The 15434-nt window shown below is 37.9% G+C and overlaps 1 protein-coding gene across 1 annotated transcript in view; it reads right to left on the bottom strand.

Annotated features, from left to right (window-relative positions):
- CSMD1 (CUB and Sushi multiple domains 1) overlaps nucleotides 1-15434 on the bottom strand; it is a 1583970-nt gene that overhangs the window by 455562 nt on the left and 1112974 nt on the right. The window contains exon 11 of the mRNA XM_048226225.2: nucleotides 7959-8062. Within this exon, the coding sequence (XP_048082182.1) occupies nucleotides 7959-8062 (104 nt within the window). The remainder of the gene's footprint in view (nucleotides 1-7958; nucleotides 8063-15434) is intronic.

Raw genomic sequence — 15434 nt, 5'->3', positions numbered from 1 at the left:
ACTCTAAAGGGAGGGAGAGGAAGGAAAGCTGGTTTGTGACCCAGGACCAGAGAAACAGCATAGTGCCAGGTGCCTTGCTCCCACAAACAGAAGACCAACCAGATGGGTGTTTCCCAACCCCTGACCAGGCAACAGAAGGCTCCAGATAAGCTCATCTTTCTCTGGGATGCAAATGATATCCCTTTAACAACATCAAGCAGCTAGGTAACAGTTAAGACAAAGAGCCCTAACAACGATAAGTGTCCAGCCTTCACTTTCCCCATGAACCTGGGGTTCCCCTTTCTGAGGAAAGATACCAAGACAGACAGAACTTGCAAGAGAGACCCAGCCACACAAGTGACCTGATCAAGGAAGATTTTGTCTTTGCACATGGGAAGCTGAGACTTCCCTCCTTTCCCAGAAACATAGGCAGAGAGAGAGGTGAGGGGCACCAGGTAAGATGGGGAAAGAGGCACTGGTAAGGGGATCCCACCAAGCCCTCCCCTCCCAGAAACATCCTGGTGCCAGTAAGGATGAGTACAAGAGCCAGTGGCACCAGATCAACCATGCCGACCAAGACAACACCTTAACGTCTCTGATAATTAACCTGTCATTGGAACCCAAGCCCACAAAGTTAGCAAAGACCTGTATGCTGAGCCTACCCAGGGTCATTGGCTGCTATAATGAGAGATTTATATGGTATCAGTGTGTCTTAACCCGATAGACAAAATAGCTAGCATACAATTATCCTACTAAGAGCTGAGAAATCAAAATTTGAATAAGAAAAGACAACCAACTGACAACACCTGAAATGAAGCAGGTGTTGCAATCATCTGACAAGGGTTTTAAAACAGCCATCGTTAAATGCTTCAACAGTCATTTACACATTCTCTGCATGCAGATGAAAAATAAATCAGGGAAGAAATGGAAGTTATAAAGAAAGAACCAGATGGAAATTATAAGACTAAAAAATACAACATGAATTAAAATAAAAATTGCTAGAAGACTGATGGTAGAGACGCGTGACAGTATCAGTGAATTTGAGAGCACAGGAATAGAATTCTCCTACACTGAACAACAGAGAGAATATAGACTGAAAAAAAGTGAACAAAACCTTCCAGACCTGGGGGACAGAAACAGAAGAGCCAACCTTCACACCTTCAGTGTCCCAGAAGAAGAAGGGAAAGAACATGGAATGAAGGGTATTTGAAACACATAAACCTTCAGTTCTAAGAAACTCAGTGACCCTCAAACAAGATAAATCCAAAACAGAACCATGCCAAGACACACTAATTAAATGCTTGAAAACTAGAGACAAAGAACAAAATCTGGAAAATAGCCAGAGAGAAAGAACTCATTATTTACTCAAATCTACCCATTTGAATGTCACTTGATCTTTTGACCACTGGAGGTCACAAGGAATTGTGACAACAGTTTTCAAGTTTTTTGGGGGGGAAAAAGAATTGTCAATCATAAATTCTATATCCAGTGAATGTATTCTTCAGGAATAAAGAGAATTTTTTTAAATGTCAGACAAAGAATTTGCTGCTAGTAGACCCAACCTTAGTGACTGGCTATGTGAAGTTCTTCAAAAAGAAAAGAAATGAAAACAGGAGGAACCTGAAACATCAAGAAGAAAGGAGGAATACAGGACAGGGAAGAAAATATGGGAATACAATGTGCACTATTCTTTCATAGTGAGTTCCATAAATCATATTTAATGTTTGAAATAAAAACTATAACACCCTCTGATACTCAAGATAATGATATTTAAAAGTTGGAGAGCTAAAGGGGTCTAAATGGAAGTGAGGTTATATGGCAAAGTGGAAAACGTTGAAATCATTCAATGGGATGAATGATGGCTACATTGATGTGCATGTCTTAATTCATGGCAGCTGTGCATGTTATTTTATATGTCAATCACTTCCACAAATGTGTTTTAAGTTAAGCATCTTAAGGTGGGGGGATGGTCCTGGATTACCAAAGTGAGTGATACATGCCTTCACAGGTGTCCACATAAGAGGGAGTCAGGGGGAGACATAAGACAGAAGAGAGGAAAGCAGTGTGAACTTGGAGGCAGAGAGGGAAGTGATGGGGCTACAGGGCAAGAAATACTAGCAGTTATCAAAACCTGGATGAATCTAGGAACAGATTTTCCCCCAGAGCCTCTGGAGAGAGTATGGTCCTGCTGGCACCTTGATTTTGGTTAAGTGAAACTGATTTTGGATTTTTGGGCTCCAGAATTATAAGAATATCAATTTCTTTTTTAACTCACCAAGTCTGTCATAATTTGCTACAGCAGTAATAGGAAACTCATACATCTGTAGACTGTTATACATCACAAATGTATATTGTAATACCTAGAGAAACCATTTTGAAAACTATGGCATCCTTAAAAAAGTGTTGAAGTAACCCACAGGAACAAAGGAAGGAAGGAAGGAAAGAAGGAAGGGAGGAAAAGAAGGGGAAACAACAGAACCAGAACCAGAGGGAACTTGTATCAGTAATAACCTTAAATATAAATGGTTTAGTTCATTAAGAGATAGAGAGGCAGAGCGGATAAAATCATGACCCAAATACATGCTGTTTACAAAAAAACACATTTCAAAGTCAAGGACATAGGTAGGTTGAAAGTAGAAAGAGAAGAAGTACACCTTGCAAATATCGATAACAAAGAAATAAGAGTAGCCACGTTAATATTTGATAAAGTTAGACTTGAGAACAAAAAAAATAAAAAATAAAAAAAATTCTTGGGGTACCTGGGTGGCTCAGTCAGTTGAGTCTGACTCTTGATTTTGGCTCAGGTCATGACTGATCTCAGTATCATGAGATCAAGCCCCGAGTTGAGCTGGAGAAGAGTATGATAAGTATCAGAAGTCAATAAAATTGCAAGTAGAGAAAAAATGGGAAAACAAAGGAAACAAAAGCTATTTCTTTAAAAAAAATCAATGTAATTGATAAGCTTCTAAGAAGACTGGGAGAGAGAGAAAGAGAGAGAGGGAGAGGGAGAGAGAAAGACACACATTACCAATATTAGGAATAAAATAGTAGGTGTTACTACAGATTCAGCAGTCATTAAAAAGATAATAAAGAGGGGTGCCTGGGTGGCTCAGTCCTTAAGCATCTGCCTTCGGCTCAGGGTGTGATTCCAGGGTCCTGGAATCGAGCCCCGCATCGGGCTCCCTGCTCCACTGGGAGCCTGCTTTTTCCTCTCCCACTCCCCCTGCTTGTGTTCCCTCTCTCACTGGTTCTCTCTCTGTGTCAAATAAATAAATGAAATCTTTTTAAAAAAATAAGAATGGTGTTGTAGCATGAGTGTTACCAGATGTAACCACGTGCACAGGCAATGCCATTAGGAGAATGAGAATATGAAGAAAACTGCTTGTGATCATGTGATTCCAGACTTCCAAGAACCTAAGGAGTGTACTTGAGTCTAATCATGAAAACATGGGTTTTTATCGAGAAAGCCTTTAAGAAGCTATCTCTATGTACTGATTCCTAAAATAAACTGCTTAAGCTTTTCTCCAAAGCACTGAGAGGTATATTGATTGGCTCCTCTGATAATATCAAAGGTATATAAACAAGTTTTATATATCAGTTTTTAGTGTTTGCTTTTGTATGGCTCTTCCAGTCTTTTAATAAAAAGAGAATGATGCCCTTTGGCTCAGGATTTGCTGACAACAGCAGGGGGCTTTGGTCACAGTTGTACAGGGCTCGGGCAGCTTCTAGAAACAAGAAGCAGTTTCAGAAATAATAGATTAACTGAACATAAGTAACAACTAGTATCCTTTGCAGTTAATCCACAAATCTAGCTGGACAGAGGCAGTACTACTTGCTCTCAGACTTCCCTGAGGTTGGTTATTCATCCCCTTAGAGGCACAGACATTTAAAACCTATAACCTGAAATTAAAGCAATCTCCTGGCCACCAATTGCTAATAACTGAAAAGGCCAGAGGGAACTCCCGATGCAATTCTTCTGCAAATTAAATTGAAGACAATTATCAATATATATTCTTGGATAGATCTCAACAGAGATTTTTTAAGTAAGTTATTTAATTTTAAGTCTGTCCCTCTGTAAAAATAACCTGAGTAAGTTCATTCATCTCTTGGGAAGATTAGACTATTAAAAGGGTCTCTTAAATTCAGTTGTCCTCCTTTTGTGCTGAGAATGTTAAGAAACTGAAAGACCATTAACAAACATTAGAAAATTGAAAACCATATTTAGGATGAGCTGGTTAGGTAGCTCACTCTCCAGATTTCTCCTGAGAATCCAAGCCTAGAATTCCACCCCCCATCCCCAAAAGGGGGACCTATAATAACATAGTGAGCCTGAGGTAGTAAACACCAGTCTTCCATAAAGAAGCGCTTTGGCTCATATTTTATTTGAAATCTGCATCATGAGATCCAATGATTTTATACTCTTGTCTGGCATGTAACTAACCCCATGTATCTGCCATCTCTCCAATTAGATTTTCAACTCCGTGCTGAGAATAAAGTCTAGCATATAAGTACTCAAAAATATTTGTTGACGTATTCTCTAAAAGTACCTGTTTATTTGAAGACCAGCTGTGATTCTCTGACTGGTTTCTTTTTCTGTAATTTTGTACACTAAGGAAATATATCAGCGGCTTCTCTTTTCTCTCTGCAGCTGATTAAATGCCCAACTGATCTTTGTTACATTATGTCTCCCAAAGGGCATCTCAGTTTGATTCAGTTGGCTATTTAGTTTTTCATTTATAGATTTGAGCTATCGAGAGGAAGTTCTAATAACACTTATGTCAACATAATACATCGTTTGCTGTTGCTCTCTTAACAACAAATAGCATTAAAAATATGGGTGTATGAGTTTAGATCTTTAATAGTGACCTAAGGGAGTTTATATGGCATTACTTTGCTCCGTTTATATTTTTTATTTTGCATTTATTTAAAGTTTTCTCTCATTTGCTTTAGTGACACCTTTCTTAAATTAGCTGTTACGGTAATAATAAAGGTACTTCATGTGTGGGTTACATTTCTTAACTCCGCAGCACTTTAACATGCATTAGTTCATTTTGCTCCTTGCCACAGGCAGGGAAAGTTTATTATACATATTTTATAGCCATGAAAACAGAGGCACAGAGAGGTAAAGTGACTTCCCTCAGGGTCGGAGAGGTAGTTAATAGCAAAGCTGGAGCCAGAAACTCCATCTTTGGCTTTCTGGCCCCATTCCTATCCAGTCTGTCAGTGCTGACAAATACTACTTTCGACCAAAGCCAGGCTGTGCTTGGGTAATCAGCATAGGAGCTTACAAACAATACAGATGTCCGGGCTCCACCCTGCACAAAACTGTATTCTTATAAATAGATGCAATTTCCTTCTAATAATTTGGCCAAAAGGAATAACTATTTGGTGAGGGTGGGAAAATAGGGGCCTTTATATACTGTGGCAGAAGAACAGAACCGTTTCTACCAAGAAAGTTTTAGGGGGATTGCTGGGAAAAGTAACAATGTAATGCAGTTACCCTTTACCCTGAAATTCACCTGCTGCAAATTTTCCTGAAGGCATACAAAACAAGTGTGGCAAGGTGTCTGTAGCAAGTTGTTTACTGCACAGCTGCTTATAAATGCAAAGGCTGCGGTAGGCTGGGGAAGGCAAAAGACCATCCATGAGAATTGCTAAAGAGACCTGCCATATCCACATGTAACAATAAGCAGCAGACACTGGAGAATAATAACTGGATTTAAATATCTACATACACCCAGTGTACACCAGTGTATACATATCAGCATATATCAGGCTTGTAAGTTTGGGGTAAATCCTTTAATCTACCTATAACTTAGTCTTATCATTTATCCTATGAGGCTACTATTAACCCCTAATTTACAGGATTAAGGTAAGGACTAAATAAGATGATATGCATTAGGCATTTAGCCCAGCACATGATATATGAGATATTTAGTGAATATTAGCTATGATATTACTAATGCTATTATTATAATTATTATCATAAATCATGGTCCAGTAACATCATTTTAATTAGTAGTAGTAGTAGTAGTAGTAGTAGTAGTAGTAGTAGTAGTAATTGACCCATAAGAGGATGAGATAGAGACATGTACTGATAGGGAAAGATGTCCGATGTATAACAAAATGACAAGAGTATATTCTCAGTGTAGTCAGAATATGGGCCCATTCATTGTTAAAGGCATGGACAGCAGGCACCTGGGTGGCTCTGTTGGTTGGGCCTCTCCCTTCAGCTCAAGTCACGATCCCAGAGTCCTGGGATCGAGTCCGGTATTAGGCTCCCTGCTCACCGGGTAGTCTGCTTCTCCCTCTGATCCTCACCTGCTGTGCTATCTCTCTCTCTCAAATAACAAATAAAATCTTAAAACAAAAACAAAAACAAAAAACCAAGGACAGCATGTTCATCTAAAGCACTTTTTAAAAATGTAAATTACCTCATAAGCAACTGGTAAATATAGAATGAGTATAATAGCCAGTACTGTTTTTCTCTAGCAGAATAATAAGTGAAAGGTATTGAATAAGAAAAGGGTGAAGGTCTAGGCAGGGAGAGATAGGAGGCCCCCGACCCCCCTAAGTAGGCTCTCACAGGGGGCTACCTGACCAGGCTCACAGAAATCCCAGTTGTGGAGAAACCTTATAGATAAGATATTAACCAGAGAGAAGGGAATGTAACAATCCACCTTGTCTGTCTTCCGGTATAGACAAGATATTTACATGATAGTTACAAATCCACCTTGTTTGTCTTAACCTTGTAGAGCAGATATTTAGGAAGTTTCCTGGTCAGTTTTCTATAAAAGACTGACCATAAAAGCCCTCAGTGGCAACCCATGTGGGACCCTCTCCCTCTAGAGAGCTTTTTTCTTTCCTTTCTGTTCTCACCTTCATGTAATAAACTTGCACTTCACTTAACCCTTTTGTGTGAGCAAGATTCATTCATCGACTCCTGAGATAAGAACCCTGCAATCCTACCACAGTAGGGGGGCAAGATACCCCACAAATAAAAAGCAAGCTTGAGCATTGTACAAGTAAACTAAAAAAGGAAAAAGGTGAAAAATGGCAGAATGACCTCCGTTAAAGAAAGAGACCTTTTGAGTAGCCGCTACAATTCATGCAAGCTGCTAACGCTGGAGGAAAAGCTATAAAGACTTTTCCCTCCGTGCAGACAACCATGATGACTAAGGATTCTCCCAGATCACGTTTTCTTTCTTCTTCTTCTTCTTCTTCTTTTTTTTTTTTTTTTTTACGTGATGTAGTTTTATTTCATTCTTTGTCCTGGCTGCATATTGTATCTCGGTATATAAGAATATAATATAAATTGACAAATTCTCCTCTAAAGAGCTATTTGGACTATTTTCCAGATCATGTTTTCAATTTGGATAGCGCAGGTCTCATGAAAGTGACAAAAGTGTCCTCAAGGCCCAACATGGGAGCAGGTAAAGGTGTCCGGGGTACAGCACTGCAGGGCAGACTGTGACTTCCCTTGCAAGTGGTGGAATAGAGATTCATGTGCTAATTTTTATATCAAGGCTGTGATTGTATTTTTTAGGACTCTGGATACCGAGTGCCACAGATACACAGTCAGTTAGCCCAGTGCTGTTAGCCCCCAACCTCTGTTACTTTGAGCGTGTGTTCTTACAGACTGCAAGGGCTTTTGCAAGACCTATGGTGTTACTCTAGACAATACTTGTAAGTCCAAAAACACTGATATTGTAATGCCACAAGGAAGTAGAAAGAGAGGGCTAAGAAGGAGGGGTTGATTGAGAAACAACCATTTCTACTTTCTACTCTTCTGTATATTCTAATTTTTGCTATATTTTTTAAGGATTTGAAGGAAAAACATGAAACAGATGAAATGCAATCCTGATTTAGTTTTCATGTGAAATCAGATTTGGACAGCATTAGCGTAGCTAGTATCCATCCATGCTGGCACAGCTGGCCACACATGCTAGAGGAGAAGAGACACTCCATCCCATACTTACACATACAAGACCGTCCTGGTATCGCCCACTTTGCCAGCATCGCCCACCGTAAGAGTGTCATAGCCTCGTTCCAGTTCGAACTCTTCAAATGCAAGCTTGATGACCTAAATAAAGCAAAGATCCTTATTTACCATCACAAGAACTGTCCATGACTCCAAATATGCAAATATCCAGTTGTACTATAACTATGGATAATTGTATATATTTGAGAACCCTCGGTTACAGAATTTTAAAGAATTCAAAACTGCTATCACTCCAAAGACAATGATTATCAGCCCTAAAAGTGAAATTAACCCATATTACGCTTTTAGTGAAATGCATATCAAATATTTAACTTTAATAGAGCTTCGAAGGATCCAAAGACAACTTAATATAAGCAAGAGAATTGTTCATTAATTCTTTTCTTAAATTCTTTGTTAAATATATCTCATTTGCTAACTCATTTAATATTTCTTTTAATATATTTTGAGGACACCCAAACACTCTGAAATAAATATTTTTAGAATAATGTATGCAGATTTTATTTAATTATCCATATTAACATATTAAAAAGATCTTCTGAGGCTAGAAAGTTTTCCTCTACACTTAACTTTGCAAAGCCTTGAAGCTTTATTTCTTCAAGAACACTTTGCCCTGGTGATTGACACCATACCAACTAGATATGTTTGGTTTATGTCTGATACGATCATATATTATGATTCTATGAATTTCTTTTTATAGAGCACAGGATCCTTTTCTCCAGAAAGAAGAAATGCTTTCTTCCATAACCAATATTTTGATCAAGGAGAAAGAGAGTAAGAGATGTCATGAAATTAGGCCAGAAACCTGAGTGGCAAAGAGAACAAGGAACGGGAATTAGATAGATAGATAGATAGATAGATAGATAGATAGATAGATAGATAGATGATAGATGATAGATAGATGATAGATAGATAGATAGATAATGATAGATAAGATATGAGGGTCATTGATGGATGATAGATATATAGAAGTGATAGGCAGACAATTTAATTGATCGATAGATATAAGAGACAGATACAGATAAAAGATTGATAAGCAATACAGAGATAGATTGATCAATCAATAGAGAGATGAAAGAGATAGATGATAGATGATGGAGTTAATAGAAGAAAGTGATATAGATAGTAAATGGATAGATAAATATAAATTATAGGTAGATAGATACATAGACAAATAAATAGGAGAGATAGATACAAAGTGAGAGGTGGGAATTGGAGGAGGAATACAGGACAGGAGGAACAGAAACCATAATACTGGAAATCCATTTCGATGGGATCTATTTCAGAGTCGATCTGAAACTCTGGAATCTTGTAAGAAAGTATCAAATTCCTGTTTGTTAGATCTGAAAGGAAAGAGTATGTGGCACCAGAAGGAAGGCTAATACCCAACTTAATGTGTGCATTCCTGAGCAGGCACTAAACAGGTGTTCTTCTGGGCAATGCTAATGTGGAATGCATTGATTTTGCTATTTGAAATTCTTACTAAAATTAGTGATACAGTTATTATAATTTATTATAAAAGTATACTCTTTCAAATTGCAGTGTTTGTGTGAATACATTATTTCAGGAATCTGCTTTGAAACAGGTGTAGAGGTTGATAACTGTTGCAAACCAGGATCAATACTGCACATGAAGCTTAGGGCCTGAGCATGGTATTATTTTTATTTTTTTCTTTCTCAGGGGTCTATTTATAAGTGACCATGGCCCAACAAGAAGAGAATAAAAGAACTGAAGGATCATCATTGAGACCAGCAGTTTCGTTCCCATCACCTTCCTGACACATGTTTTCAGCCCTGCCTTGTACAGCGCCCTGCAGTGAAGCAATGATAATCCATTAATGTCTGGGGGTCACAGTTGGACAACTTGTAATGAGTCACACACAGGGGGTCTCACTACATAACTGTGCTTTCATTAGGGGTGTAAAAATGGCCATTTTGTGATTTTGTCAAGCCAAGGCAAAGGGTATTAGAGAGGCTTTTGTCAGTGTTTAGTCTCAACAATCAACCAGAGCCTGTTGTCAAAGGATAATCTTTACTCCATGCTATTAATGCTCCATAAAAAGAGAAAATGTACACCCAGTCTTAGGCAAAGAACCTGTAGTGTGTCGGACAATGTGGCATTCTGTAAATATTCAACCTGGTATTAAAATAGAAATTCACATTTGTCATGAAACTTGCCGTCATTTCTCATTCAGGGATGGGTAGAGATGCAAGTGAAAAATATGTTGAGTAAATACATTTTTTAAAGATTTTATTTATTTCTTTGACAGATAAGAGAGAGAGAGCACACACAAGTTGGGGAGAGGGCCCGATGGAGAGGGAGAAGCAGACTCCCTGCTGAGCAGAGAGCTGGACGTGGGGCTCAATCTCATGACCCTGAGATCATGACCTGAGCCGAAGGCAGATGCTTAACCCAATGAGCCACCCAGACAGCCCAAGTAAATGCATTTTTAAATAAAAGCTGGGTATACGTAAGGCATACACCGTGATGGTTTATACACACACACAGTGAAATGACTTCTGCAGTCAAGTTAATTACCATCCCTTTCACAAAGTTATTATTTTGTGTGTGTGGTGATAACCTGTACTTTTAGCAAACCTCCGGTTCTCAATACACCATTACTAACTACAACCACCGTTCTGTACTTTAGATCCTCCACTTATTCATGTTACATGACTAAAACTTTGTACCCTCTCACCAGCATCTCCCCGTTTCTCCCACTCCCTGCTGCCTGGTCATCATTGTTCCATTCATTGCTACTATGTAGTTGACATGTTTAGATTACACAGGTAAATGAGATAATACATTTTGCATGATGTCTTTCAGGTTCATCAATAACCGTTACACACGAAACTATCTCCTTCTTTAAGGCTGAATAATATCTTTACCATTCATTTCTCGATGGACGCTTAGGTTGTTTTCATTATCTTGGCTATCGTGAATACGAATAATGCTGAGATATATTTGGGATGGCGAGTGATTCAGTGACCAAAGTGGTTTCTTTAGTTCCTTAAACACAGGCATGCCCTCCCCTCGGCCTTGACTTGGTTCCCTGCAGATGGCAGTTGTATACTTTTCAAGTCTCTGCATAACGGCTGCTTCTTGGTGGTCCCCACCCTGCTCATTCTGTCCAAAGAAATCCATCTCTTTGTCAACATCGCCTACTCCCTTCACAGAGTTTCACCTCTTGGAATTTCGTGTGGCTCTGCGTGCACTGCCTGCCTCACACCCTTCCACGGTTAAGTGCCATGAGCGCAGGCACTGAGGGTGACAAGGGGTTCAGTGCCCCGGGATGTATTGACGCCTACTCTGTCCAGGCAGCAGTGCTGGGAATTAAAACAGAGAGGAGATGGACAAAGTTCTGGCCTTCAAAATACTTAACGTCTACAAGCGCGTATTTTGATATTTAACAAAGAGTAATTAGCTTTTAACTGTTACAGATTCCTTAATAGTAAAATAGGAAGGAAAAAGAAAAAAAAAAAAGGAGGACAAAGTTCTAGATTTCAAAAAAATTTAAAGCCCATGGGGGATATTTTGATAAATACAGAATAATTATAGAATTTAACATTTACAAGTAAAGATTTCTTAATGACAATAGATGAAATCATTTACTTTTTCAAACACCAAACAGAATCTCAGGCCTGTGAAAAAGAGATGCTGCTCAGTGTGGACTTTGGTGCAAATTTTTAAATATATTCTTGGAGTTTTGTATTTTTTTTCCTTTTTGTTTTTTAACCAATTCTCAGCGTTTCATTGTTGTAAGAGAGTTGGTCTGAGTAAGTCCTCATTATGAGCTTCTTTTTGTATTATCAAGCGTATCAAAGCCCCTATAGACTCTATGAAAATAAAACACTACCCTCTGCTTAAATATTTCTAAATCAGGTACTTCTAAAAATATATAGAAGACTTGTTTCTCAACCTTTGTAAAATGAATGTAAAACAATATCTATAAAATATATCCTGGGGTGAGCTTATTCCAATATGTTTATCTTCTGGGAACAATTAAAAACATTTAAGTATTAATTCCCTACATGATTCTTCCCTATCTCTCCTTCTCTGTGCTTCCAATTGTTCATTAATTCCTCATTTATTCATATATTCAAGGCAAATTAATGTGCCAGCCCTCTATCATGAACAGGCTTTGTGCAAATCTTTTCATTTGTCTAAGTACATTTTAAACACACTGTTACCACCACTCAGACTAGTGGTGTGCTTATCAACAAAGGGTCTTCTTAAAATAGCAAGGTACTAAATTAATTGTCCCAATGCTAAGTTTTATCAGTACAAAAACACATTTCAAGACAAAGCAAAACCATTTAAATCAGGCAGCATGTGCTGTTGTAATTTAAATTAGCATTAGAAATGGTGGGGAGAAGTCTAGAAAGATATCCCATTTCCCTTTCCTGATTTCGTGTCCCTCTGCTGAGCCCAAGCTGGACATACATGGGGGCACCTCACTGAAGGGTACAGTAACAGTTACCACTGAGTGACCCTTTCTACTTGCATGTCCATGTATAAGAGTATGGCTATGCCACTATTTACACCTGTGTCTACGAACTTATAATTTCCCTGCATTGTAGAAATGAATTATGTGCATTCACGTGAAAGACGAGTAAATTAAAGCAGAAAGAGTGATTTATGGTGAATTTTAAATAAATATGCATTATCTCTGTTTTATTTTAATTGCTAATAAGACTTGGAAGGAAAGATGTGCCAAACTGATAAAAACCAAGCATAATATAACTATGTATTGTTTTATGTGAAATAGGACACATTGGAGATGCCAATAGATACAAATCTTTAGGTAGAGCACAAAGGATTTTTAGGACTGTGAAAATACTCTGTGTGAAACTATAATGGTGGGTGCATGTTTATTTTTTCAAACCCATAGGACGTACAGGAGTGAACGCTAATGTAAGCTCTGGGATTTGGGTGATGATGATGTGTCAGTGTGGGTTCATCAGTTTGAACAAGTGTACCATTTGGTGGGGATGCCGATAGTGGGGGAGGCTGTGCATGTGTGGGGTAGGGCTTATATGAGAAATGTGAACCTTCATTTAATTTTGCTATGAACCTAAAACTGCTTAAAAAGTCTTTAATACGTACATACGTATGTACAAGTTTACTTCCTTTTAAAGAATGAATAGACTCCTTGTTTCTTATAAAAAGTAAGTCCTTTATTTTATCAAAGGAGATTGTTATTTTGCTATCAGAGTCTGGATAATTTATTTCATATAACTAATGCAAAATGAGCTCTCTTTATCTCCAAACCCATGGAACCTATATGTAATATTTCCCATACATGTCACTTGCTTTAATTCTGCCAGGAGGGTGCACACCCTGTTTTTCTATCTAATTATTCTTCAACGTTCTTAATACAAAAGCAGGTAAGGATTTAAATAGAAAACAAAAACTAACAAACAAAAGATGGATTTTTTTTTTTAACTCTTCTGTTAATACTATGACCTATGACCGACACAGTGATGCTATGAGTTCATCTGTCTCTGGTTATATTTCACTATAGGTAAACAGGCTGCACTAGACTCCATCCCTATGATAGCTATAAAGTCAGCAATGCATTTGTTTAAAGTATATGTCCAAATAGTTCACAACTGTGTAGCACCATCTTGCAGCCAGGATTAGTATGTACTTGTTGGGCAGTCCGCATGAGTAGGAAAGAGCCCAGCAATGCTCTGACAAAATTGCACTCTTCCGAATGTTTCAGCTATGCTTGCTATATACAGGGGAGCTTATACCTTTTTTTTTCCCCCTGAAGCTTGGCTCCTTGAAGAGCTCTCATGCTATTGCCAACACATGAAATCTGACTTACTCCTGGACACAGGAGCTGAAGTTGACACATTCATGAGGATGGGTGTTCCTGGGGGCTCCATTTTTCCAACTTGCAGCTACCCAGGCAAAGAGGCAAAAAGGGCAACTGGTTACCTGAAGGGAGGTCTTCCCTTACTTTCTCTAGAAGTTCACATCTCCTGGGCAAGAAATAACACCTCCTTCTCCGTATCCTGTTTGCTCTAAGACTTTCCATAGGAAACTTCTTTGGTTGGATGATGGCCATGAGTAATCACCCCACACGGGTTTGTGTTGTACATCTGCCTTTTAATGTATTTACCTGTTTAAGACTGGGACCTCAGTGGCACTCCAAAAATCAACTTCTTCAATCCATCTTTGCAGGTATACACAGACATGTGCCAATGTGTCCTCGAACGCACATGCACACCGTTTTCCAAAGTAAATATAGCCCAAGGGGCTGTAGCACATAGCAATTAATCATCAACCTCCAGCATATTATAATCTTTTTAATTACACAGCAGGATTTGCTTTTTTTCATGCTAAGATATGACAAATCACATAGTTATTCTCAGAAGCAGCTCATAACTCCGCAATGGATACAGTAGCTTCAAAAAACATGCATGGGTCCAAAAACCTCACAGCCCTGGCTATGTGGAAAAGCTGAAACTCCAGAGATTTTCAAAGAGGCCACAAAAATAATTCCTATACTTTATTTCTGTAGATATAGGCTTTGTGAGAAAACACATTAGTCACATAATATTCCATCTCACCAGTAACTTAGAGTTCATAATTTATGTGTTAAGGAGTTTTTGTCACAAACATGATTCAAATTAAAGGAGTTTTCTTGATATCTCTATAGTTACAAAATGCTGGGTATCCATTTATACCTGAAGGCCAAGGAATTAATTTTTCTCCTAAGTATAGTCATGCTTTTGAATGACGGCTTGGCACTTAATTATTTATTTTTATTATTATTATTATTATTATTATTATTATTATTATTAATTTTACCACACTTAACTTATGGTGAATTGAGAGACCATCATATTCATATAAACCTATAATTGCATTTTATGTTCTTTCCAATCTATAATAAAATATTAATAATTCACACCTACAGGTAATACCATGGGAATATATATATTATTTGCTAAGTGAATAGACCTTTAATACCCTTATATGGATATTAAAAAATATACCTATATCAATAAATTATGGATGTCAAAATTTGGTATGTAATAATGCGATATAAATAAATTCTTATGAAATGTACAAACATGCAATAAATACAGACAGCTTTCAGCACTAATATGTATACAGAATTCCTCCTGCCCTTTTATTGTATTTTTCCATTGCTAACTAGGAGCCAAATGAAACACTGAATCAAATATATTGCAAACTGTAATCAGTTTTTCTTTGGGAATCTGGTAAATTCAGCCTGTGACAGTAACAGGCTGGAGAAACTGGAGATGGGTATACAGATACGGGATATGGTGTAATATAAAGAGATCACTAGCAAAAGCTACTATAAAAATTAGAAATGTGGGGAAGTAGTCAATATGAATTCCCAATATTCCTTGAAATGTTAATGGAAGAACGTCTCAAGGAACATAGTTTGGACAAATAGAACACACGGTGTTTACCCTAA

The sequence above is a fragment of the Ursus arctos genome, unplaced genomic scaffold (genome assembly GCF_023065955.2).
Source record: "Ursus arctos isolate Adak ecotype North America unplaced genomic scaffold, UrsArc2.0 scaffold_27, whole genome shotgun sequence".
Taxonomy (NCBI): Eukaryota; Metazoa; Chordata; class Mammalia; order Carnivora; family Ursidae; genus Ursus; species Ursus arctos.
Note: the sequence above shows the minus strand (reverse complement) of the source record. Positions and strands in the feature narration are given on the sequence as shown.